This window comes from Brassica napus, chromosome C7, assembly GCF_020379485.1.
Source record: "Brassica napus cultivar Da-Ae chromosome C7, Da-Ae, whole genome shotgun sequence".
In the NCBI taxonomy this organism is placed as follows: Eukaryota; Viridiplantae; Streptophyta; class Magnoliopsida; order Brassicales; family Brassicaceae; genus Brassica; species Brassica napus.
Window position 1 is genome coordinate 19,781,335 of NC_063450.1, and position 22,172 is coordinate 19,803,506.

General features: G+C 35.2%; 1 protein-coding gene and 1 long non-coding RNA gene across 4 annotated transcripts; both read right to left on the reverse strand.

Annotated features, from left to right (window-relative positions):
• Positions 1–11,023: 11,023 nt before the first annotated feature.
• Positions 11,024–13,629, reverse strand: LOC106422071 (patellin-4). 3 transcript variants are annotated; one of them, XM_022710928.2, is made up of 6 exons: positions 13,474–13,629; positions 12,646–13,213; positions 11,986–12,558; positions 11,780–11,904; positions 11,563–11,701; positions 11,024–11,466 (listed from the first exon to the last, which is right to left on the reverse strand). In XM_022710928.2, exons 2-6 carry the CDS (start codon positions 13,198–13,200, stop codon positions 11,206–11,208), a joined length of 1,653 nt encoding a protein of 550 aa, XP_022566649.1. In that variant the 5' UTR covers positions 13,201–13,213; positions 13,474–13,629; the 3' UTR covers positions 11,024–11,205. The 3 variants fall into 3 exon arrangements, with proteins under 3 accessions (XP_022566649.1, XP_013718340.1, XP_048619553.1); XM_013862886.3 differs by having other exon boundaries at positions 11,986–13,213; positions 13,474–13,628; XM_048763596.1 differs by lacking the exon at positions 13,474–13,629 and adding an exon at positions 13,365–13,387 and having other exon boundaries at positions 11,986–13,213.
• Positions 13,630–16,994: 3,365 nt separating this feature from the next.
• LOC125590234 lies at positions 16,995–21,891 on the reverse strand. Its single transcript, XR_007326512.1, has 2 exons — positions 17,989–21,891; positions 16,995–17,865 (listed from the first exon to the last, which is right to left on the reverse strand). It is a non-coding gene; the product is annotated as an uncharacterized LOC125590234 (long non-coding RNA).
• Positions 21,892–22,172: the final 281 nt, after the last annotated feature.

Sequence of the window (22,172 nt, forward strand, 5' to 3'; positions counted from 1 at the left end):
GTGTTCGATCCTAACAGTAAGTTGGAGCTTGCAAAGATGTGTTTTGAAGAGTTGTATGGGCTAGATAGCATTGAGAATAAGGAGATGTCTGAGTCGTTGATCAGACTCTTGAGAAGTTTGTTCAAGGAGTACAATGCAAGACATAGAGGCGGTTTAGATCCAAATGACCAGTCATCTCAGTCAACCGAGCAAGCTCGGAGTCAGTCTAGGGACCAGTGTATTGAGAGGATGGAGCTTGTTGTTTAAAGTTGCACAAACACAAATATTATAAGAACTAGCACTTCTTATTAGATTTAGAAACTCTCTCAAAACTAAACCTCTCAATGTGTTTCTCTTGATGTTACATCTCTTCATGAGACTTCTTTATATAGGAAGAAACTACATCTTTTCCTAATAATAATATGGAAAAATTTCTAAGCTCGATATGTTTTCCTTTTTCCTTAACCCATCAAACTTCACTTTAATGAGTTAACTTGCTCCTCAAGTTAATTGGAATTATCCAACATTCTCCCTCTTAATTCCAACTTGAATCTTAGGTATGTTGATCTTCTGAACTCCGATAAACTTACGTAGACCGTTAATAGGTGCATCGAATTTCTTCGATACGATGTTGCATCAGAATGTGAGTATAGATGCTTCACTGCTTCTCCATGACTCTCCCTTGGACTCTGCATATATCTGCTTAATATACCAACCGAAAACGCCAAGTCCGGTCGTGTATGAAGAAGATACCTTAAGCATCCTATGGTCCTTCGGTACGATGTTGCATCAATCTCAGGATCCTCCTCTGCCTTTGATAATTTCAAACTCGTGTGCATCGGAACGTGAGTATAGTTACATGACTCCATCTTCGTCTTGACAAGTATACCTTGCACGTATCCTCCTTGCTTGATGCGAATGCCATCAGCTCCTTGCGTTACTTCTATACCAAGATAGTATGTAAGCTTCCCGAGGTCTGACATCTCAAATCTTCTTGACATATCATCTTTGAATTGCTTGATAACGTTGAGCGAAGTCCCTGTTACAAACAAGTCATCGACGTATATAGCTATGATCAGAAGCTCCCCCTTCTCTTTCTTTTGATATACCGCAGGTTCCTTGGTGCACTTCGTGAACTCCATCTCCTTGAGAACTCGTTCAAGTTTAATGTTCCAAGCTCTCGGAGCTTGACGTAAACCGTATAGAGCTTTGCTGAGTTTGTATACATGATTCTCTTTACCTTTCTCTTCAAAACCATATGGCTGAGTTACATATACATCCTCGTTTAAGTCTCCATTTAGGAACACAGTTTTTACATCTAGGTGATGGATCTCCCATCCATTAGTCGCTGCTAACGCCAAGAGTAGTCGTATGGTTTCAATCCGAGCAACTGGTGCAAATACTTCGTCGAAGTCTATGCCTTGTTGTTGCACGTAGTCTTTTGCAACTAGCCTTGCTTTGTATTTGATCACCGTTCCATTTGCATTCCTCTTGATCTTATAGATCCACTTCAAACCTATCGGTTTCACACTTGTCGGCTTCTTGACGAGCTTCCAGGTCTTGTTTTTGATGATAGATTTGATCTCTCCCTTCATTGCATCGATCCAACCTTCTATCACTGCAGCTTCGATGTAACTTTCTGGTTCACCATCGATGGTGAGCAAGAGTCTTCCACCTTCAACTTCAGTGAGTTGATGTAATCATCGAACCGCTTTGGTTTTATGATGTTACGGCCATATCTCGATGTCACATGCTGGTCTTGGTTTGCATCGTTTTTCTCTGCTACTTGCGCTTGTTCACTTGCATCTACAACTTCTTCTTCTTCATTATTGTTATGCTCTTCGTGGTGTTGGTGATCTTGATGCTCATCACCATCTCCTTCTTCTGTAACATCGATATGAGGAAGCTTGAATGATCTTGGTTCTTCGTCCACGTTTGTTGATAGTGTATACGATGCGGTGAGATGTCTAGTTACACTGTTTTCTTCACAAAAACGAATGAACTCAGAAGATGTGAACTCTCCTCCTCTATCGGTGCGAAAAGTCTTGAGTTTTAGCTTCGTTTGATTCTCCACGTACTCCTTGAACTTTTTGAACCGATCGAACGCTTCACTCTTCTCTCTTAGCAGCATCGTCCACATATATCTTCAGTAATCATCAATTAAGAAGAATACATATCTATTGTTTGCTGGTGTTGATGGTGATATCGGATCGCACAAGTCACCAAGTACCAACTCCAATGCGTGTGATGCTCGATACTTTGCTTTAGGCGGGAAAGACTTCCGAGTTTGCTTCCCAACCAAGCAGGCGCTGCACACATCTTTCTCGTGTATCACCTGAGGAATCCCTACTACTATCTCCTTGTCTACCATATTCTTCATGACTCCAAAGTTCACATGTCCTAGCCGTGCATGCCACGTCCATGTAACATCAGTTTCTTGTATTTGAAGACACTTCGGATATTCAACCTCCATTGGCGCCTTGTACAATCGGTTTGGTTGCCTTGCGACTTGTACTAATAGCCTTCCACAGGGATCTTTCAGCATCAGTAAGTCTTCTTTCATATCAACCTCACAACCCATCTCAGTTGCTTGTCCAAGACATATGATATTGTGTTTTAGACTAGGAATGTAGTAGATGTCTTTGAGTGCTCTTCTCTCCCCTGTTTTTACGATGAACCTGATCGAACCTTTCCCAACAATCTTGACGTTTGATCCATCACCGAATTTGACTTTGCCTTCGATGCTCTCGTCTAGGTTTGAGAAGAACTCTCTCTTGCCTGTCATATGGTTACTTGCACCATTGTCAAGGTACCATATACTCGTATTTCCATCGCATTCATCAAACTTCTTAGGAAACACTCTCTCTTCATTGAGGAATACTACTTCATGCATATATAATGCATCTGCTTCTTGTGTTTCCGTTAGGTTAGCTTCTTCTCTTGGTTGTGTAGGACAATGTGACACGAAGTGCCCCATCTTGTTGCATCTCCAACATTTAACTTTAGAGTAGTCCTTCTTGGTCTTGTCCGAAGCTTCTCCTCCTTTGTTATGACCATCAGAACCATTAGACCTTCCTCGTCCTCTTCCTCTTCCACCATAACCTCTACCTCTTCCTCTTCCTCGCGAGTTGTTATGGCTTCCACAACCTTGCGCATCATTCTTTACAAACATTAGCTTCGATTGATCTTCATCTTGGTTCTCTTCTTTTATGCGTTCTTCGAAAGCCTTCAATCTCCCAACAATATCTTCATATCCCGTTGAATTTAGATCCAACACTTGTTCTAACGAAGCTACGATGTGAATGCACTTTCTTCTTGGAAGTCCCTTCAAAAACTTCTTTACCATCTTCGATGCTTCCATTATCTCTCCTAACGCGGCTGCTCTCGATGCTAAGCCTGAAAGTTTTCATGCGTAGTCATCCACCGTGTCAGTGTCTGCCATCCTCAGTTTGTCGAACTCAGACATCAAAGTCTGTAACCTTACTTCTCTCACGCGATCAGCACCTAGGTTACGAGATTTGATAGCTTCCCAAATCTTCTTCGATGTATCATATTCTCTAATCTGAAGTATTAACGCTTCCGGGACTGATTGAAAGATTAGAGCAATTGCCATATTGTTCTTCTTTGCATCATCTCTCCCAGGATCAATTGTATCCCAAACATCATATAAACGAAGTATCACTTTCATGCGCATCGACCATACGGTGTAGTTGGTCGATGATAGCATCGGACATCGTATGTCCTTCTTCATCTCAAGACCTTTATCACGTCCTTGAGAATTGTTAACGTCTCCCATGTTTTGATCGAGTTACAACTCCTCTTGTAAACGATCTTCGAAACTTGGAGCTCTGATACCAATTAAAGTTGCACAAAGACAAAGATTATAAGAACTAGCACTTCTTATTAGATTTAGAAACTCTCTCAAAACTAAACCTCTCAATGTGTTTCTCTTGATGTTACATCTCTTCATGAGACTTCTTTATATAGGACGAAGATACATCTTTTCCTAATAATAATATGGAAACATTCCTAAGCTCGATATGTTTTCCTTTTTCCTTAACCCATCAAACTTCACTTTAATGAGTTAACTTGCTCCTCAAGTTAATTGGAATTATCCAATAGTTGATGATTATTTGGGTTACAAGAGGATGGATGTTAGGTACAAATAGAAACTAAACGAAATATGGGTTAGGGAAAAGAAGGATGATTTGGAAACTTACCTTAGAAGAATCTGTGGAAACCCTTGACCTGATGATTGGAGTGGAGTATGATGTATTCTCATGGTGGAGAAAGAACACGTCTAAGTTTTCGGTCTTGACTGAGATTGCTCGGTATGTGTTAGCCATACAAGTCTCATCAGCTGCCTCAGAGAGTGCTTTTAGCACTAGTGGTAGGCTTCTTGAACCACATAGGATTTGTCTAACACATTACATGGTTGAGATTCTAATGTTTATCGAGCAGTGGATGAAGCAAGACATACATATGGAGTCAAGAGTTCTTTCAGATGCGCAAATACTTTCTGATCTTGAAGAAGTGGACATGCTTGAAAGAGGTAATACCCGAGAATGATGTCTTCAATTCTTATACTACTTTAACTCTTTGAGTGTTTAATAATCGTTTTTACTATCTTTTCAGAGTATGGGGACACAACAATTCCAGAAAAAGACTAAGCAATTTGAGGCGTGAAGCTTGAGAAGATAAGTTCATAGCTTTCATCAGTTCAAGAATCTTGTTTTATGTTTGCAATTTGAATGTTGGTTTGTTTTTAAAGTTTGCTTTCGGATCATGGCTTAGATAAGCCATTCTGTTTTGGTGTGTTGAAGTTATGCTATCTATTTTATTTTCACTGGATGTTCTCGGATATGTATGGTTTTTTCGGTTAAAAGTGGTTACATTTGGTTATATTTGGTTTATTTCTGTTCTTTGGTTATTTTTTTACACTACAATCTGAAGCCGAACCGAATCCAATTTATTTTCGGGTTTAAGCGGATTTTGAATTCTAAAACCGTACCGATCCGTACCCGGTCAGTTCCGAACCGACACCGTACCAAAAATCTACAATAACCGAATATAATTTATATACTTAGAACCAAAAACCCAAAAATCTGATTACACCGAATCCGATGGGAGGACCGAACGCCCAAGCCTACTATAATGTATATAACAGTTTGTCCACCAAATTAAGTTTTTTTAAATATATATATATATGTAGATGGATCTCAAACTATAAATAAATAAAAAACTAAAATTTGTTTTATATACATATTTGTATATTTATTTATATACTAAAAAATATTAAACAATGGTAAAGTACATATGTTGGAAATAAAAATAAACAGTGACAAATTACAGCTGTTGAATTCTTTAACTTTAAAGGAAATACTAGATTTTGAACCGCGATTTCAAATCGAGGGATTATTTTCTAAAAATACTTTAATTTTTGATATTTATTTTTTGTTGTGTTAATATTTTTATTTTGGCACATATATACTATAAATTTTATTAAATTTTATATTATTCTAAAGATATACTATGCAAAAATATATATTAAATTTTGCTAATATTTTTATTTATTTTGGGTATATATATGTTTTCGATGCCATAAATATTATTTTATTTTATTTTATATAAAAATATTTTTGATTTAAATTATTTAATTTATATAATGAAAATAAATTAGTCTAACACAATAAATTTTCATGTTTATCAATTATTCCAAAAAGAAATTACTTCATTTATCTAACTATATTTAAAAAATTTAAACAACCGATTTTATAGAAATATCAATACTATGAAAATAGTAATCATTTTATTTAAATAAAAGTTAGATGATTTAAATTTCTAACTGATTTTATATTGTAGCCTGAAAAAACAAATAAAGAAAAATTTGTGCTGTAAAATGCGATATGTCAGTTTAAATAAATCCATAAACTATTTAATGTTAAAAACAACTAACTAATAGCAGTAATTAATTGCTTTTTTTTTGGCAACATTTTAATTGCTTATTTATAAACAAACTAAAAACTTATTATTTATAAATAATCTAAACAAACTTGTATACGTAAACAAAATTATTTTCAAAAGATTTGTTTCCTTAATGGGCGAAATAAATTAAAAAGATTCTAAAAATAAGTAATGGCATGAAAAATTAATGGCAGAATCCTTATAGATTATGGGTGGATTTGACGGTATAGATTCTGCTTTAAGAGTATAGATTATGGTGGATTTGAAGCTCAAAAAGCTATGAATCAACTTTCACCACACGTTTTCACGACCCGTTATTTAAATGGCCAAATTTATAATTGATCTCTCTCTCTTTGGTTCCCAACATTTGTTCATTCGCCCTATTTAACTTTATTACTTGGTTTTGGTGATGGCATTGTTGTCGCTCTGATCCATAAATTCAATTTGAAATTTTTGGCGATTCGGAAAATTATAGATTATCAACATGTGTCTTCCTTGTGATGTTTATTGAAGAACTTTAGAGGACACATAAGATTATTTAGTGCATTACGTTAAAGAACACATTTGGACTTTTGTTTAGATAGTAAGACATATGAGATATGAGACATATTTTGTGTGTGAACGCAATAATTTGACATAAAAATTACTCTTAACTAAATATACAGTTGACAAAAAAAGTCTAAATATACACTAGATAGTGTGTGTGGATATTGTTTTTGTCAAATCTTTATTAAAATTATTTAGATTAGTCATTAGGTTATTGGTTTAGGTTCGATTCTAGAAGTTTAGGATCCGTACGTGTATTTAGAAAATTCGATTTGGTGCCCGTTCATTTTTTTTTTTGGTTTTCGGTTTGAGTAACAAAGTTAAAAACCAGCCAATATCGGAATAATTTAAGATTTCATTCTGTTCCGGTTCGGTTTCAGTTTTTTGAGTTTAATTTGAGTTTAAATTCGAAAAATTTGGATTTCTTTTTGATTAAAATAGAAGTTATTCTTCGTTCAGCGCGGATGCAAGATATAATAATATATTCTTTTATGAAAACCTCAATGTACTAAGTATAGCAGTATATTAATTAATAATTTAGATGTATACAGCCATCAGTATTTTTGATTTAATGTAGTAAATATTTCAATTATTAGACATTTAAAAATTTTGAATCTTAACAAAAAGATATCACAAGATATATTTATTAACTATAAAGTTGTAAAATTTTATATATTTAATTTGTAATCTTTAAATAGAAATCTACAAAATCATCTCAATAACATGATTCTTTATATTAAATAAATAAAATATACATTAAACTTACATCACATAAATTTTAATAGAATTTCAAATACTATATATAATTTTTGAATTATGATTTCTAATTTAAAACAATTATTAGAAGCTAGAGCATAATATGGGCTATAATAAAAAAAAAATCAATTTGTACTAATTTACTCTTCATATATTCAACAATTAATATATTTAACATTCTGAAAAATCAGATTATATCCAGAAATATAAAATAAAAAGAAAACTAAAAATTTAAAATATAATAGAAGTAAAATAACACTTTTACTATATTATATATATCATAAAATGTAAATATTTTAAAAACAAATATTACACACAATCAGTATTAAAATATAAGTTAAACACAATTATACAAAAATGACAAAAAAAGCTTTTCGATGATTACAATTATCAAAATATATCTTTTGTTCAGCGCGGATGAAAGGCCAAGGCCTATGCGGTATATAGAGTTCATATCGTACAAGAAAAGCTAAAATTTGTGTTTGACCACTTCAAAACATCTGCTTCATATGCAAACCTAACTTCCCTAAGAGTGCCGTTCGCCCTAGCGCCATTTCTCCCAGCCACAATTCCCGAGGCCGATCTGCTTTCACTCCTCTCCGACGCCGGAGGAGCTCGAGCTCGCCGGCGTCGGGACTCTTCATCCCGTCCTTGCTCATCTGCTGTTTCGCTGGTCCGTTTTTCCTCTGCTGTGCTCGTCGACTCTGGTCCAACTCCGATGGAGCCCCCTCGCCCCGTCTCTGTTCTTACACCACCTGTTTCTCCGCTCCGCCCCTCACCGTGTTCTTCTCGTGAAGCTCTGCGTTACTCAGTCGCCGGCTCCGACAAACAAACTGATTCTGTCATACTCCTGCTCGATCCTTCTCCTTTTGTAGTACTGAGTTTTCTCTCTCGAGTGAACTTGTTCTCGGTGAGGTCTTTGAAGAGTAATCCCAGATCTATGGTCACAGAAGACTTTGTGAGGTCTTTGAAGAGTAGTCTCAGATCTATGGTCAAAGAAGGTTTTCCCTTCCACACCAGTCCGGCGAAGAACATCCTAATTGAATGGTACGTGTCAAACCCAGTCTTAAGGGCTCTGATTTCTCTGCAAGATTTGTTAGGGACTGCGAAGATCTTGGTTGAGGAAAGAATCGTCGCCATACTAGTCTCTCTCCAGTATAGCACAAACCAAAGCTTTGAGGACAGGCTGTTGTTAGTGAATGTATTGGTGGTGACTGGTTTAGACAAGGTTCAGCTCTCACTCCGACAAGATAAATCTGTATTCACTGCCAAACCGTGTGTTTGGTATCTGCTACTCCTCCATACTTTCACCTCATTGCCCCAGCTTCTACGGTTCATCAACTTCTATGTGTCCTGGCCTACAACAACGTTGAGCCACACCGGACGTGGAGAGATGGCTTTGACATCCATACTGTGCTCGTTAGTGTCAACTCCATATATGGAGTCAGAGAAGATATTTGTCCCAATCGTCTCAGCGCCCTTCTCACTGAACAACATGCTCTTCCAAACTTATGAGATTCACCTAGTCTTTTTGGAGAGCATTGTCGGAGGATCACCGGATGCTCCATTCTTGCGCCTAAAATGTATGGTTATTGATTGTTTAAGGAAAGCAATGCCAGTCATCATTTCCACTGAGCCCAAAACTGTCACGATGAGTCTCCTAAAATAGTATTCTAGAACCGGAGTTTATGGCTCAACTCTCCTTGACCAAGCCACCTTAATGGAGTATTATTACCTTCTCTCCGATCAAGCCTGCAAGCGAGCCTCAACATCTCATAACTGTCTCAAGTATGCATCTTGGTCTCAAGGTCTCCTACCTTATGCTCCTTTGATCTTGAATTTGCTTTCAAGTAAGAGCTGGTTATTTTCAGTGGCGGTATGCAACTGCTCCCAAAACCTTCGTGGGTATTTCAACGTCGATCATTCCGACTATAATTTGTTCTCTCCAAGAACAGTTTCATGGATTCAAGTGAAGTGTCTCTACGGGTCATTTTACTCCTTGAACACATCTATCATTTTCTTTGTTGTAGTTTCCTTCTGTTTTCGTCTTCCCGTTGAGTTTTCCTCCGGATGTAATCGTCTTAGCTCGTTTAACATTTAGATTAATATAATAAGTTTCGTGACAAAAAAAAAACAAAAAAAAACTTCCCTAAGTTCCGCCTTTCTTCATTCTTCATGTAATACATGATTGTATTAGAAAGATATAAGTTATAAAGAAGAAACACAACCCTGAAATATCATGGTGCATGTCCAGTATTGACGTTAACACTCAAGTGAATCTTCTCACTCTTTGAGATTTTCTAAACCGCACGAGTCACATACTCAGGAAAGTTGAAAAGAACGTCTAGGAAAAAACTGTCCATAGTTATATGTTAGCTTCTGGGACCAAGACATCTTGATAGCCACTTTGATGCCTCCATAAACTTGGAAACCAGAAAAGAAACAGAGACAGTCAGAAAGAGGAACAAAAAACAAAAGAGGAAGAACACATCCACTTCTAATAAGCTAAGACCAGATAAGATAGCTCATTCTTTTGAGAATCATAATGTAAACACGTATGTGGATATCATAGATTATATAAATATTCATGTTTTTCAGCTTGAATCAGCATCATAATGTAAACTTTTTATACTATTTATATATCATACGCTCCCTCAAACTATAATATAACATGTAGATAAATTGTTTGTCTAGATTCTAAAACCCAACCAGTAATGTAAAAAAGTTGTTTTGCCCTTAGCTTGTACTTGGTTCAGTCATCAACATGAGAGCACGGCAGTGAAGTTTATCATGATCTGAGTCAATTAAGAGATCAAAGTCATAAAGAACAACACTTTGAATCGAAACTGGAACAATTGGGTAGCCCAAGCGAGGAAAGAGTCAAAATACAAAGAGTCAAAACACAAACCTTAGGCATGAGAGGACAAAGAGACAGATGTGAATGCGAAGAGGAAGAAGACGCAACCGGAAGGGAGAGCGGTCTCTGCTTTTGTTGCTTCTCATATAACCTCTTTATCAAAGAATTTATCGAAAACTTGGCAATAGCTCCGGTGGAGCTCTAATGGGATTAAGAACAGAAAGGCCTCGAGATGCTTCTAGAAAACTCCAATGATAACCTAACAGTGGAAACACCGTGGCCTAGTGATCAAGGTTTAAAGGTTTCTAAACCCAGGTCTGGGTTCAAATCCCACTCAACATAATTTCTACAGAAAGAATTCTGGATTTCAATTTCCGAAGAAGACGAATTATGCAAAAAATTAGAAAAAATGCTTACAAAAATTTTTCAGCATGGCGCAAGGAGTACCGTCGGGAATGAATCTCATAAGACTACTCAGAGTGATGCAGAAAGAGTACCGTCAGGAATGAATCTCATAGGACTACTCAGAGGACTACCCAGAGTGATGCGGTCAGACAAAATATTTAGGTTAACAAATGTTATACAAGATAGTTTAATTATAGGCTGGTTTAATTTAAGTATATCATATAAACTTATCTTTTTATATTTAGTCACAACTTCGATAGAGTATATCATGGTAAAATTTAAATAGGATTTTGTTTTAATAGATTAGATTCGGTAATCACTTATACAGGTCATTCACATTTTATAGTTGTTTGGCCCATGGGACACTTATATTAATTACTTTAACCATCAGCCTGGCGCATGGGCCACTTATATTAATTACTTTAACCATCAGCCAATATTATGATTACTTGAATATATTTATTTATTCATACAATTTTAATCAAAAAATAAGTAAATCAAATAGGAACACGCAAAGAGAAAAAAATTTCATAACACAAGCAAAAAAAGATTGAATTTCAATAAAACAATGGCAGTAGTATCTCTTTCTCACGTTAAGTATCACTCAAAAATAATAATAATAACACCAAACTTTTCAACTGTAGCAAAAGAATATTATATCCAGAGACTGCTTAGATGATTTTACTGAAGCCTCAAGTTCAGCAAGAGGATTCCGTCTTGGTCCTGTACCTGTACAGAACTCTCTTCTTCTTCTTGCTAGAGACATTGTCAACGGTGAGAACAATCTTACCAGACTCACTGTTCTTGAAACTGTTCCTGACCGGACCTTCATTAGAACCGATCTTCTTCACCTTTTGGACAATTATGGTGTACGCTCCTTCATCTGCTGGCACAAACTCTTCCTTGTAATTCACTTCCCATCCCAAAACAGCAACGTCCCAAACCAATGTTCCTTCAGTCTATGAAACAAAAAAAAAAAGAACCCCAAAAGCATTAGTAGACCGATCTCTTACAACTCCTGACAAAAGAAAGAGGTTTGGTTTGTGAATTCTTACCTCAGTAGCTGGGATCTCGATGGTTTCAGATGATCCAGGCTTCACAACAACTTCAGAAACAGCTTCCTTGGAGAACTCGGTATCATCATCTCTTTTGAAACCACCGTACTGAACAGGGATCTCCTCTGCTGGAATGTACCTTCATCAAGCCACAATGCATATGATAAAGATTAGAGACATGCGAAGAATATTAGGAGGGGTGGTTATGGGTGCTTACTTGAGAAGAGTCTCTGTGACATTGGCTGGACGAGGCACAACAAACTTGCTCTTGGTTCGTTGTGTTAAGAATGGAGACAGGAGAGTGCTGACGGCGTAGAACCAGAAGGGAACATTGATGAATACCTGTAGAACACAAAACAATTACAGAAGTCAGGAGACTGAATCAATGAGACAGTGAATGATGATGATAATGAATGAACTCACGTTTCTGGAAACAAGCTCCGGGTAGTTGTCCTGCAAAGCTACTATGGCGTTCTTGATTGCAACCCATAGCTCTTTCTTCAAAGGTCCAGGGCAGTTTTTGAGGTCATGGATCTGGAGAAGAGAAGTGACACCACCTGGTTTCAGATCAAGCTTCTGGGTTCCCTTCTCCATCAGCTGAAACCTCCATTTCAACAGATTCTCTCTGGTTTGCTCTGATCCAAACGTCGCCTGGTAAAGCTCCTCGTTACCGAAAACGCTGTAGACATTGTAACAAACCGGGCGTGATTCACGGTCCAGACCGTTCATATAAGCTGCAGAGGCAAGATCCTCGCCAAAGTCTCTCCCAAGGACCGAATTAATCTTCTGTTCCTTCCTCCATTTGAGGGTTTTCTTGAGCATCTCAAAGGCATCATTGACTTTGAAGTCTCTTGCTCTCAAGAACTTCAAGAGGATTACATCTGTTCCTTCAGCTCCTTTGCTTGGAAGCAGTGGCACTCCCCATAGCTCGATATCGTTATCCACAATCTCATCTTCTTCCTCCTGCTCCACAGTGGCTTCTTTGGTAACAACAGCCTCCTCGGATTTCTTCTCTTCTTCTGCAATCTCAGCTTTCACTTCCTCTTTGGTGTCGACAACATCAGCCTCTTTGGTAACAACAGCCTCCTCGGTTTTCTTCTCTTCTTCTGCAATCTCAGCTTTCACTTCCTCTTTGGTGTCGACAACATCAGCCTCAGTCTTTACTTCTTCTTTGGGGCTTTCCTTTTGAACAACATCCTCAGTTGTCTCAGCTTTGGCTTCCTCGGTCACAACAGCATCAGTCTTTGCTTCTTCTTTGGGGCTTTCCTCAGCCTCACTCTTCTTCTCGTCTTCAGCCTTCTCCTCTACTTCCTTCTTCTTCTCCACCACCTTCACAGGGGTCTCTTTCTTCTTCCTAAACAGCGTGTTTTCAACAATGGCTTCTTCAAGCTTTGTCTTCAGATCACTCAAAGCCTTCTTCTCAGAATCCTTCAAATCAGAGAAGAAATCGCTCTCTTCTTTAAAAGAAGAAATCTTCTCCACAACCTTAGTCTCGCTCCCATCAACCTCTTCCACAGCTTTAACTTCGTCCTCCACAACAGCTTTCACTGTTGTCTCCTCCACAGGAGGAACAACAGCAGAGGCAATAACAACCTCAGACTCCACCTGCTTCTCCTCAACCTTAACTTCTGCAGTCATATCTATCTTTCGCCTGTAACCAAGATTCAAACAATCTTTTAGTCTATAAAACATAATAAAAACTCATAAGTTACTCCTAATTCTTGTACTAAAATAGGAAACCCCAAATTCTAATTCACTAGTTGAGATCTCAAATCAAAGCGTGATTCTTAGTAAACCCTAACCAAGGAATCGAACAATAACTATATGAGAAATCCCTAGCTCTCAGCGGCTCTCTGTTTTTCGATATATCAAATCAAGAATATAAAAGACGCAAAGAGAATTAAAGCTTACCTTTAAATAAGATGATGAGAGTTTCTACGAATCTTCAGAATCTCTCAATTCGACTTTTGGTCTTCTTCCTCTGGTAGGGTTTTGAGTTGAGAAGAGAGAGGAGGAGAAGATTGAGCTTTTATCAAGAGAAGAATAACCCTAGTATTGGGCTGGACCCCACCGACTCTTACCAACGGTCACATGATTGGGTCCACCTGTACAAAGGGAAAAACAAGACGAATCGTAGCCGTTGGATCGAACCTTCCATCTTTTTTTTTTTTTAAAGCTGATTTATTACAATTATGATATTACATGGAAACAACCACAATACTTCTTGTCTTATAAGGACCTAGCCTAACTGCATCGCTCTTATAAAGACCTAGCCTAACTGTATCACCAGAGCCGTTCTATGAAAATTTACGCCTGATCAGATTTATTTGCACCATGTTGAAGATTTTTTGTAAATATTTTTTCCGTACTCTGCATAATTGTTTAATAAATCGCTCTCTTCGAAATTTAAAACCTGGATTTTCTGTAATCTGTAAGAAATTACATAGTTTGAGATTTGAACCCCGGACCAGAGTGTAGAAACCTTTAAACCTTAACGAGTAGGCTAGGTGCTTCTACGATATCTCACATCCATCCAATGACCCAAATTTGTCAGCCTGGCAACTTGAAACAAAAGTGTTTACACAGAGATATCCGGTGGGTCCTACGGTCGCTTCGCATGTTCCAACGGTCGTCTCTGCTGACCTTTTCATCCAACGACGAAACGACACGTGGACTACTCAACAGAGTATGTTCGGCGCAACGGACGGATATTCAACCGAAGGCGCTTCTTTTTTCCTGTTTAATACTAGCACTAAGTTTTACGGTTTGGAGTTGGGCCAATATTCTAAATTAAAGAATATAATTAGAAAGTACCATATGCATAAATGGTATCCAAGAATCTCTTCACTGTGAGTTGTAACGGTTCTTATGTTTTTCCACCTCTAATATTTTTAAAACTGAATCCTTACAATAATGATCTATCATTACAAAAGTATATGATAAATTAATCAGGCTTGAAAATACGTCTTATCTATTGGTAAGTAGATATTCTCTTTAGGCTGTTGACACCCAATGTGCCAACGATGCAAATAAAAGAGTTCATTATTAAATATGTATATATGTAAATCAACTTGTTTTTTTTTCTAACTACTAACTATGTGTATGAAAATCAAATTGTTTCTCGAATTACTAGCTAGGTCACTGGATTTAATCTATACTTTTTAATTGTTGATAAAAATTAAAGTGTACATTTATGAAATAATCGATCTTTAGTAAAGAATTACCAACATGGTGTTTAGCAAAATCAAAGTCAAGTAAGAATTATGAAGTGTGGCAAAAAAAGTAATTTGTTCTTGTCGTATTAGACAGAGGTACGAACGGTGACCAGGGAACGACAAGGAATAATGCATTTTCTAACGTTGCTAAAAAAAATTACCATTCACAAGGAATAATAATTCTCTCTTATTCCCTTTCATTCCTTTTTTTGTAGAATTAAAGAACAAAATTATTTTTTAAAAAATTTGATAAGGAACAACCATTCTTTTTCATTCCTGCTATTTTATTCCCGTACATTCTTTTTTTATTCGTTCCTCTTGTTTCCCGGATGGTCACCGGTCAGGCCCAGAGATTAATATTTGAATATTTACATTTTTGGTCAGAAAATATTTACATTAAGGACAGAGATTAATAATTAGAAGATTCTTGTTATTTATTAGACAGAGGTTAATATTTGAATATATATATATATATATATATATATATATATACATTTTTGGTGAAAGAATCTCTATAATATTATTTGAGAAATCAGTTTCTTATGTGTCATGCTCACGTTAACTCTCACAGTGGTCGATTACGATGATACCCTTAATGAATCAAATATATAATTATCATTATTAAATATTTATTTTATATTATTTTTCCTTTTTAATTAGGTTTCTTTTTTTTCAAATAACCTATATAATAATTTTTTTTTATAAATTTAAAAAACGAAAATATCTTTTATATATAGTGTAATTAATAATAAGGAAATTTCACAAAATAATCTTGATTTGAAGTAAAAAATAATATTCCCTTTTAAAAAAATAATCTTAAACAACATAATATATATTTTAGAAGTATTATGCATTTTATTTAAATCAATCTATTTCTCAAATTCTTACAAAATAATTTAAATCACATAAACTAAGATATTTTTAATGATTAAAATTTAATTTAATCTTTTTATGTTCTCTTTTATATTTTTTTCAAATAACATATATGATAAAGAAAATATTTATAAAACTTAAAACAAAAATATTTTTTATACATAATGTGATCTCATAAAAAGGAAAGCTTAGAAGAATATTTTGATATTAAAGTAAAAAATTAATCTTCTCTTTTAGAATGTATCGGTTATGTTTTGATGCAAGTTTGTATCTATCATCACTTTATTTTTATAATTTTATTTTTAAAAATTAACATATACCAAATTAATAAATCATATAAAATTAACATAGTCATGGGACTATTTACAACTAGCCAATTCATTAATATATATACACATCTAAGATGAAAATCAAACTAATGCAATTAATATAATAAATATGATTTGGTTGAATTAGATTAGAAATAGTTATACTTGAACACAATATATCCATAAAATGAGTAACTAGACCAATCCAAAATTTTTATATAAAGTCAAACATTAAATAAAAATAATATCATTTATAATAATATTTTTATACATATAAATTATAGAACGACTCAACATATTACTAAATAAATATGAAATTCTCAAATAATATTATAAATGTTTTAACCAACTATTACAATTAAGTATTATTGTTATATTTATTTATGTAATTTTGAATCGATCAACACTTTAGTTTATTTTTACTATTTGATTCTCAAAACAACATATATTAAATTATACATAATCTTACTAAAAAAATATATACAAATCTAAGACAATAATCAAACTACATGAAAATAATGAAAATAATAAAAGTAATCAAAATTTTAATCTGTAAAAAAAATATCTTAGTTGAATCTAAAAAGTAAATGTTATCTAATATTTCCAAATAATAACCAAACAGTCAAGATATTATATATCCAAAATTATTCATCTAATTAAAATGACATAATGTTATTTAAAATAAATCATGCATGTTGATTATAAATAAATAACAGAATAATTTAAAAATTAAAAACAAAATACTGATAAATTATTATAATGTAAATAAATTATTATAATGTATTTATTTTGTAAATAAAATATTATAAACCATGCACGGAGGAATCACCTAGTATTTACATCTAGTATTTACATTAAAGACATATATTAATAATTAGAAGATGACAATAAGTTTGGTCAAGTATATCTTTGACCCGGAAAAATATATTCGCATCTCATCTAATATTAATGACCTTTCAATGATTATTAGATGACATTTATAGTGCACCGCCGCAACTAATTAGTAGAAATGATTGAAGCAAATTGGCAAAAAGAGTTGCATAATTGTTAACACATAAGTTGTTAGAAGTCAATAGTTACAGCTAATTCATCCCGCGAAATCAGCCGCAGCAAAAGGAGACAGACAAGATACAGAGAGAAATAGAACAAACTACACAAAGAGACAGAGCACAAAAGATCACCAGATCGAGCTGTACAAAAACCAAATCTATAGTCACGTTTTTTTTTGCATCAGACCCACCAGACAGAACAAGGAAACTATCCCCACATTACACACACATAGACAGTCTGTTAATTGTTACAAAAGGTAAGTAAGAATCTCACAAAAAGATCTTTTGCCTCACCAAAAGGAATAAAAAAATTAGCAGACAAATGTCATCGATACGTCTATGTCCCAATTTGTTAAGCTGTCTGTCAACTCACCAAACTAGCTCATGGCCGTCTGTTTGATCTCCTCTCAGGCTTCTCAGGTGTTATAGGAGAGAGTATGAGAATAAAGCAGTTAACCTTTCATTACTGAACCAAGTTCCTCTGAGTTATCAATATCTATGAGTGGACCTCTTTAATCTAAACTCTTGACTACTTCAGAACAACTTCAGCTAGTACTTTCTAATGACAAAACAGATCATAACAATACCATTTGAGATAGAGTACCTATCCAGAGCAAGAAAAGAGACTAAGCTTTTTTCACCACCTTCACACTGATGTTACACATAAGAAGAGTGTAAACTTAGCCTTTAACTAGTTACTCTAAAAAGGCAACATTCACATAGTACTCTCACAGTCAGAAGAGAAATGTTGTACCTTGGAACATATCAAGCCACTGTATTGTCGTTCTGGGCATCAATTCAATGTCCAGCCAATTTATAATTCACTAATCTAAGATTGAACAGCTTCTTCTTCTTCTTCTTCAAATCAGAAAACGTTGAGAATCCATCAAATGGGACCACTATAGAGCAGCAATTAAATCAACTGCATGCATGCAACTATCTATCGGAATAGAGAACTCAAGCAAAGCATTCAACACATACCTGAAGTGTATGGTGAAAGGGGTTGCTTTTGGACACGGGTCTCGAGGCTAAACCGGACGAAATCTTTTAGAAACGGAAGATAGCACTGCCTTTGACTACCACAAGTATACGAACAAGACAAAAGCCGAGGAATTGCTTCGAGCCCATGAGCACTGACATTTTCCGCAGGTGGGTTTGAGGAAGACGAAGCAAAAAACTCATCTCCAACTATCAGATTCGATCCTTCATAGTGCTTCTTAAGGGTTTAAGACTTATAGGTGTCGTCTCTTAGGGACGAAGAAGACGAAACAAAGAGATTTTGATCTCGCTCCCTTTTTAGACAAACGAGTTTCTTATCAAAAAGGCCCATTACATCTAATTCAGGTATTTCGGCCCAAATAGTTTTGGTAGGTTAAGAGACAAAGTCGAACGACTAGCTTACCACGTGGAAGAGGAGAGGCGACTTTGGTTTTGGGCCTGGACCGTCTGTATTTAAGGGGTTGAGGGGGGGAGAAGTCAAAAAAGAAAAGAAATCTAAAAACTAACATAAATTTACCAAGATCTCAATTCGGTAAAGCCCAAACAACTAAAACCGAACCGAATAGAAAGTGATTTGGATTCGGTATTACCATATAAATCGAATTGATATTATTTTAAGAAAAAACCATAGTATATGATATGATTCGATATATAAACTGACTAAACTGAATAAATCAACTAATTAAAATATAATAATATATTTATGTGTAAATGATATAATCGATATCACTCAAACTACCATTTGACCAACTTTACTCTCTCAAATAAGAGGTTCAGTTGTAGTTGTAATACTTACGGATCGAATCCACAAGGAGGGTGGGCACACTATCGACTTAAAAATCAAGATTAAGCTAGACAAACAGTTTATAAAGCAGTAAATAAATGAATGCACGGTGAAAAAGGTAGTTGTTCAGTTGATTGATTGAGGTTCGTAAACAATAAAAAAGATACACTAGATTTTGGGATTTACCAATCAAGTGATTCAATACTACAATCAAGGATGCTAAAGGTTTTGTAGATTCAATTCTAGAACTCGAATTCTATAGCAAGTAATCCAACTTTCACATGCAATTACTAACCAGATGTCTAAGTCCTATCGCGTGCGAACAAGGAGTGAGCGTCGATCGATGATATGGCATGAGCATCGATCGATGCTTCTTCAGACAAGCATTAAAGACCTAATCGATTATGTTCAACTAAACCCTAGACCAACTGTCGTATGCGCCTAGGTATCTAATTCACTCAGGGTTCGGGTTCCGTTAATCAGTTTCACATTCGTGCTTCTTAATTGTCATATGACTCTAGGTTCAAACAATCAGTCACACTGTCGTGATTTTCTAATTATTCCATATCCCAGTATTACAAGCTACCCTAGTGTAAAAATCAATAAACAACCCTAGCAATCCTAACAGATTATTAGTTCGATGATATCCCTCAAAATACCCTAAGGAGTGATTTACCCACTCAAATAAGAGGTTGGGTTGTAGTACTTAGGGATCAAATCCACAAGGAGCTGGGGCACACAATAGATCTAAATAGTTTATGATTAAGCTAGGTAAATAATGTAAATAGTAAATTGCAGGGTGAACAAGGCAGTTGTTCGGTTGTTTGGTTTTGAGGTTTGTAAGCAAAATGAGAAGGCGTTAGACTTAGGGTTTCCATTCAAGTAATCATGATTATAATAGTATAGAAGCTAGGGTTGTATATTGGATATTCTACAACTCAAACTAAGTAATGTTCTATCAAATTTTGTTTTTTTAGAATACCTATTGTCTGGATCTCAGATCTCAACTGTTGTTTGTTGATCTAGAGAAAGTATCGATCGATACTATCGATGGATACTGAAAGGTCGATCAATACACCTATAGGGTTGTCGATTGATGTTCCTTCCAGCAAGCTTTACTGAGCAGGTTTGAATTATGTTCACTAGGTTTCCTAGATCAACTTCCGTTTGTTTCTAGCAATCCAAGCACAATATGAATTAGTTCAGGTAAAAGACCAGGCTTCCGCTTGCGCCTAATTATCCTAATATCAGGGTTCTAGTTAGGTAGCTACTCTAGAATATTAGGGATAAATATCTCACATCAGATATTGGAAGGGATCCTTAGTATTATATAAGATAGACGGGCCACTCCACTTATCACCAATTGATTTTAGGTTGGAAACTCATCTAGCTTAACATGGTATCAGAGCCCGATCCATGCAGTCCAATCCGATCCATTATCGATCCAGCCCAAAGTCGGTCCATCGATCCTTGCCCAAACATTCCGAGATTGACGCTCAAAGAGCCATCATCTTGAGGAGGCGTATTAGGGATAAATGTCTCACATCGGATATTGAAAGGGATCCTTAGTAATATATAAGATAGATGGGTCACTCCACTTATCACTAATTGGTTTTAGGTTGGAAACCCATCTAGCTTAACATAGAACACAATCAATAAGGTCAATTCAACCGATGGATATCACTAACAACTTAGCAATTCTATATTTGGGGTTAATCCTTCATAATCCTATTTGAACCATAAACCTAACAAGGTGGACTACTCAGGCATAACAAAACAATTCATAACAATAAACATAAAAGAATGCATAAATAAATTAAGGTTATAAATATTGGAGTTCCAATACAAATCTTTGAAAGAATCTTGGATCTTCTCTCCAAATCTACTAAAAACCTTTAGGATAGTTTGTTGTGTAAAACTAGAAAGTAGGAAAGTGTCTAAAGCGTGTGTTGCCTTGAACAATGGCGGAGCACATAAATATTAGGTTAAAAGTCGGCCAGGGGTATTTCTGTAAATATATCTTGACTTGGGTTTTAAGTCGGTTGGGCTTTGCGCGCTTCGCTATCGATCGATGGCACAGGGTGTGCATCGATCGATGATTGACTCTGAATGTCGACATTCGGACAGGTTTGATGGTCAGCTACAGGATTCTCTCATCTTATCTCCAAAATGCACTCAAATCATCATTTTTCTCCAAATCACATATAAACATGTAAATGTGCTAAAAAGACTCTAATATCTAATAAATGGTTCCTAAAACACTTATATACCATGACTAAAAGTAGGTAAAATTTATTGTATATCATTCGACATGCTCGTGAAATCTTTGAATCTAACATGATGATTACTCAGACATAGAAGCAATAACATAAATCTTAGTCTAAATAATATAATTGATATGAAATCAAAGATAAAACCAAAAGAGTTCCAATCAATATCTAAAGAAGAATTGATCTTCTCTCCAACCCTAAAACAATGAATAAAAGAAGTAATAGAAAGAGTAACCGTCAACAATGGCTTAGAAAACACATAAATAAGGTTTATAGTCGTCCATGGGCATTCTGGTAATATGTGGTGGCTTCTGGGAATAAGTCGGTCATGAAATAGACTCGGCCCGTCTTCTGGCATCACCGTCGATATACACCAAGGCTGTGTCATTTATCGACGTTCATTCATCTCCTCGACAGTTTCCTCTCGTGAGGCAGACGTACCACTCTTCACTAAATCGGGCATAACTTCCGCTATAGAATGATGATTGACCTTAAACCGATTGCATTGGAAAGCTAACTCAAATATCTTGTATCAAAATATGGGTTCAATCACACAGTGGGAAGGCCTCCATCTATACCTAAACATATGACGCGTCTGTGCAGTTCTGCACCTTAAAAAGCCTCAAAATCACCAAAATTTTCCAAAACGTACCTGAACCTGAAAACATTCTAAAACATACTCCAAACCCATATAATAGACTCTAAATATGTCATATACCATGGTATAAACGTGGTAAAATCCATGGTATATCAATAATATAACTGATAATATATGTTTTTATTTTATTGATATGATCTTGATATTTAAGATGTTAATTTGATTATTTGCTATTTTGTTTTAAATTAAATGCTTTCATTGGCAAACATTTATGCTAAAATTTAGTTATTTAATAATATTATGATTTTATTAACCTTTTCCTTTTCTTTTACTAAAATTATCGTAATAATTTTTAACTAATAGTTTCAATAGTTAAATAAAACAGAAAACATTTTCTTAAAAATTTAGAGCACTGAAAATATCTTTTTGTTTAATAAATTTTATTGTAATCATATAAAATAAAATTGACAAAATGTTATAAAACGTAAATATACTTATGGTTTTTTGGTATAAA

Bases quoted from the DNA above. Each gene is read 5' to 3' on its own strand.
- LOC106422071 (XM_013862886.3), bottom strand. From the start codon at position 13,200: ATGACTGCAGAAGTTAAGGTTGAGGAGAAGCAGGTGGAGTCTGAGGTT. The intron at 11,905-11,985 runs GTGAGTTCATTC...TGTGTTCTACAG, and splicing joins CGGAGCTTGTTTCCAGAAAC to GTATTCATCAATGTTCCCTT. The intron at 11,702-11,779 runs GTAAGCACCCAT...GGCTTGATGAAG, and splicing joins GTCACAGAGACTCTTCTCAA to GTACATTCCAGCAGAGGAGA.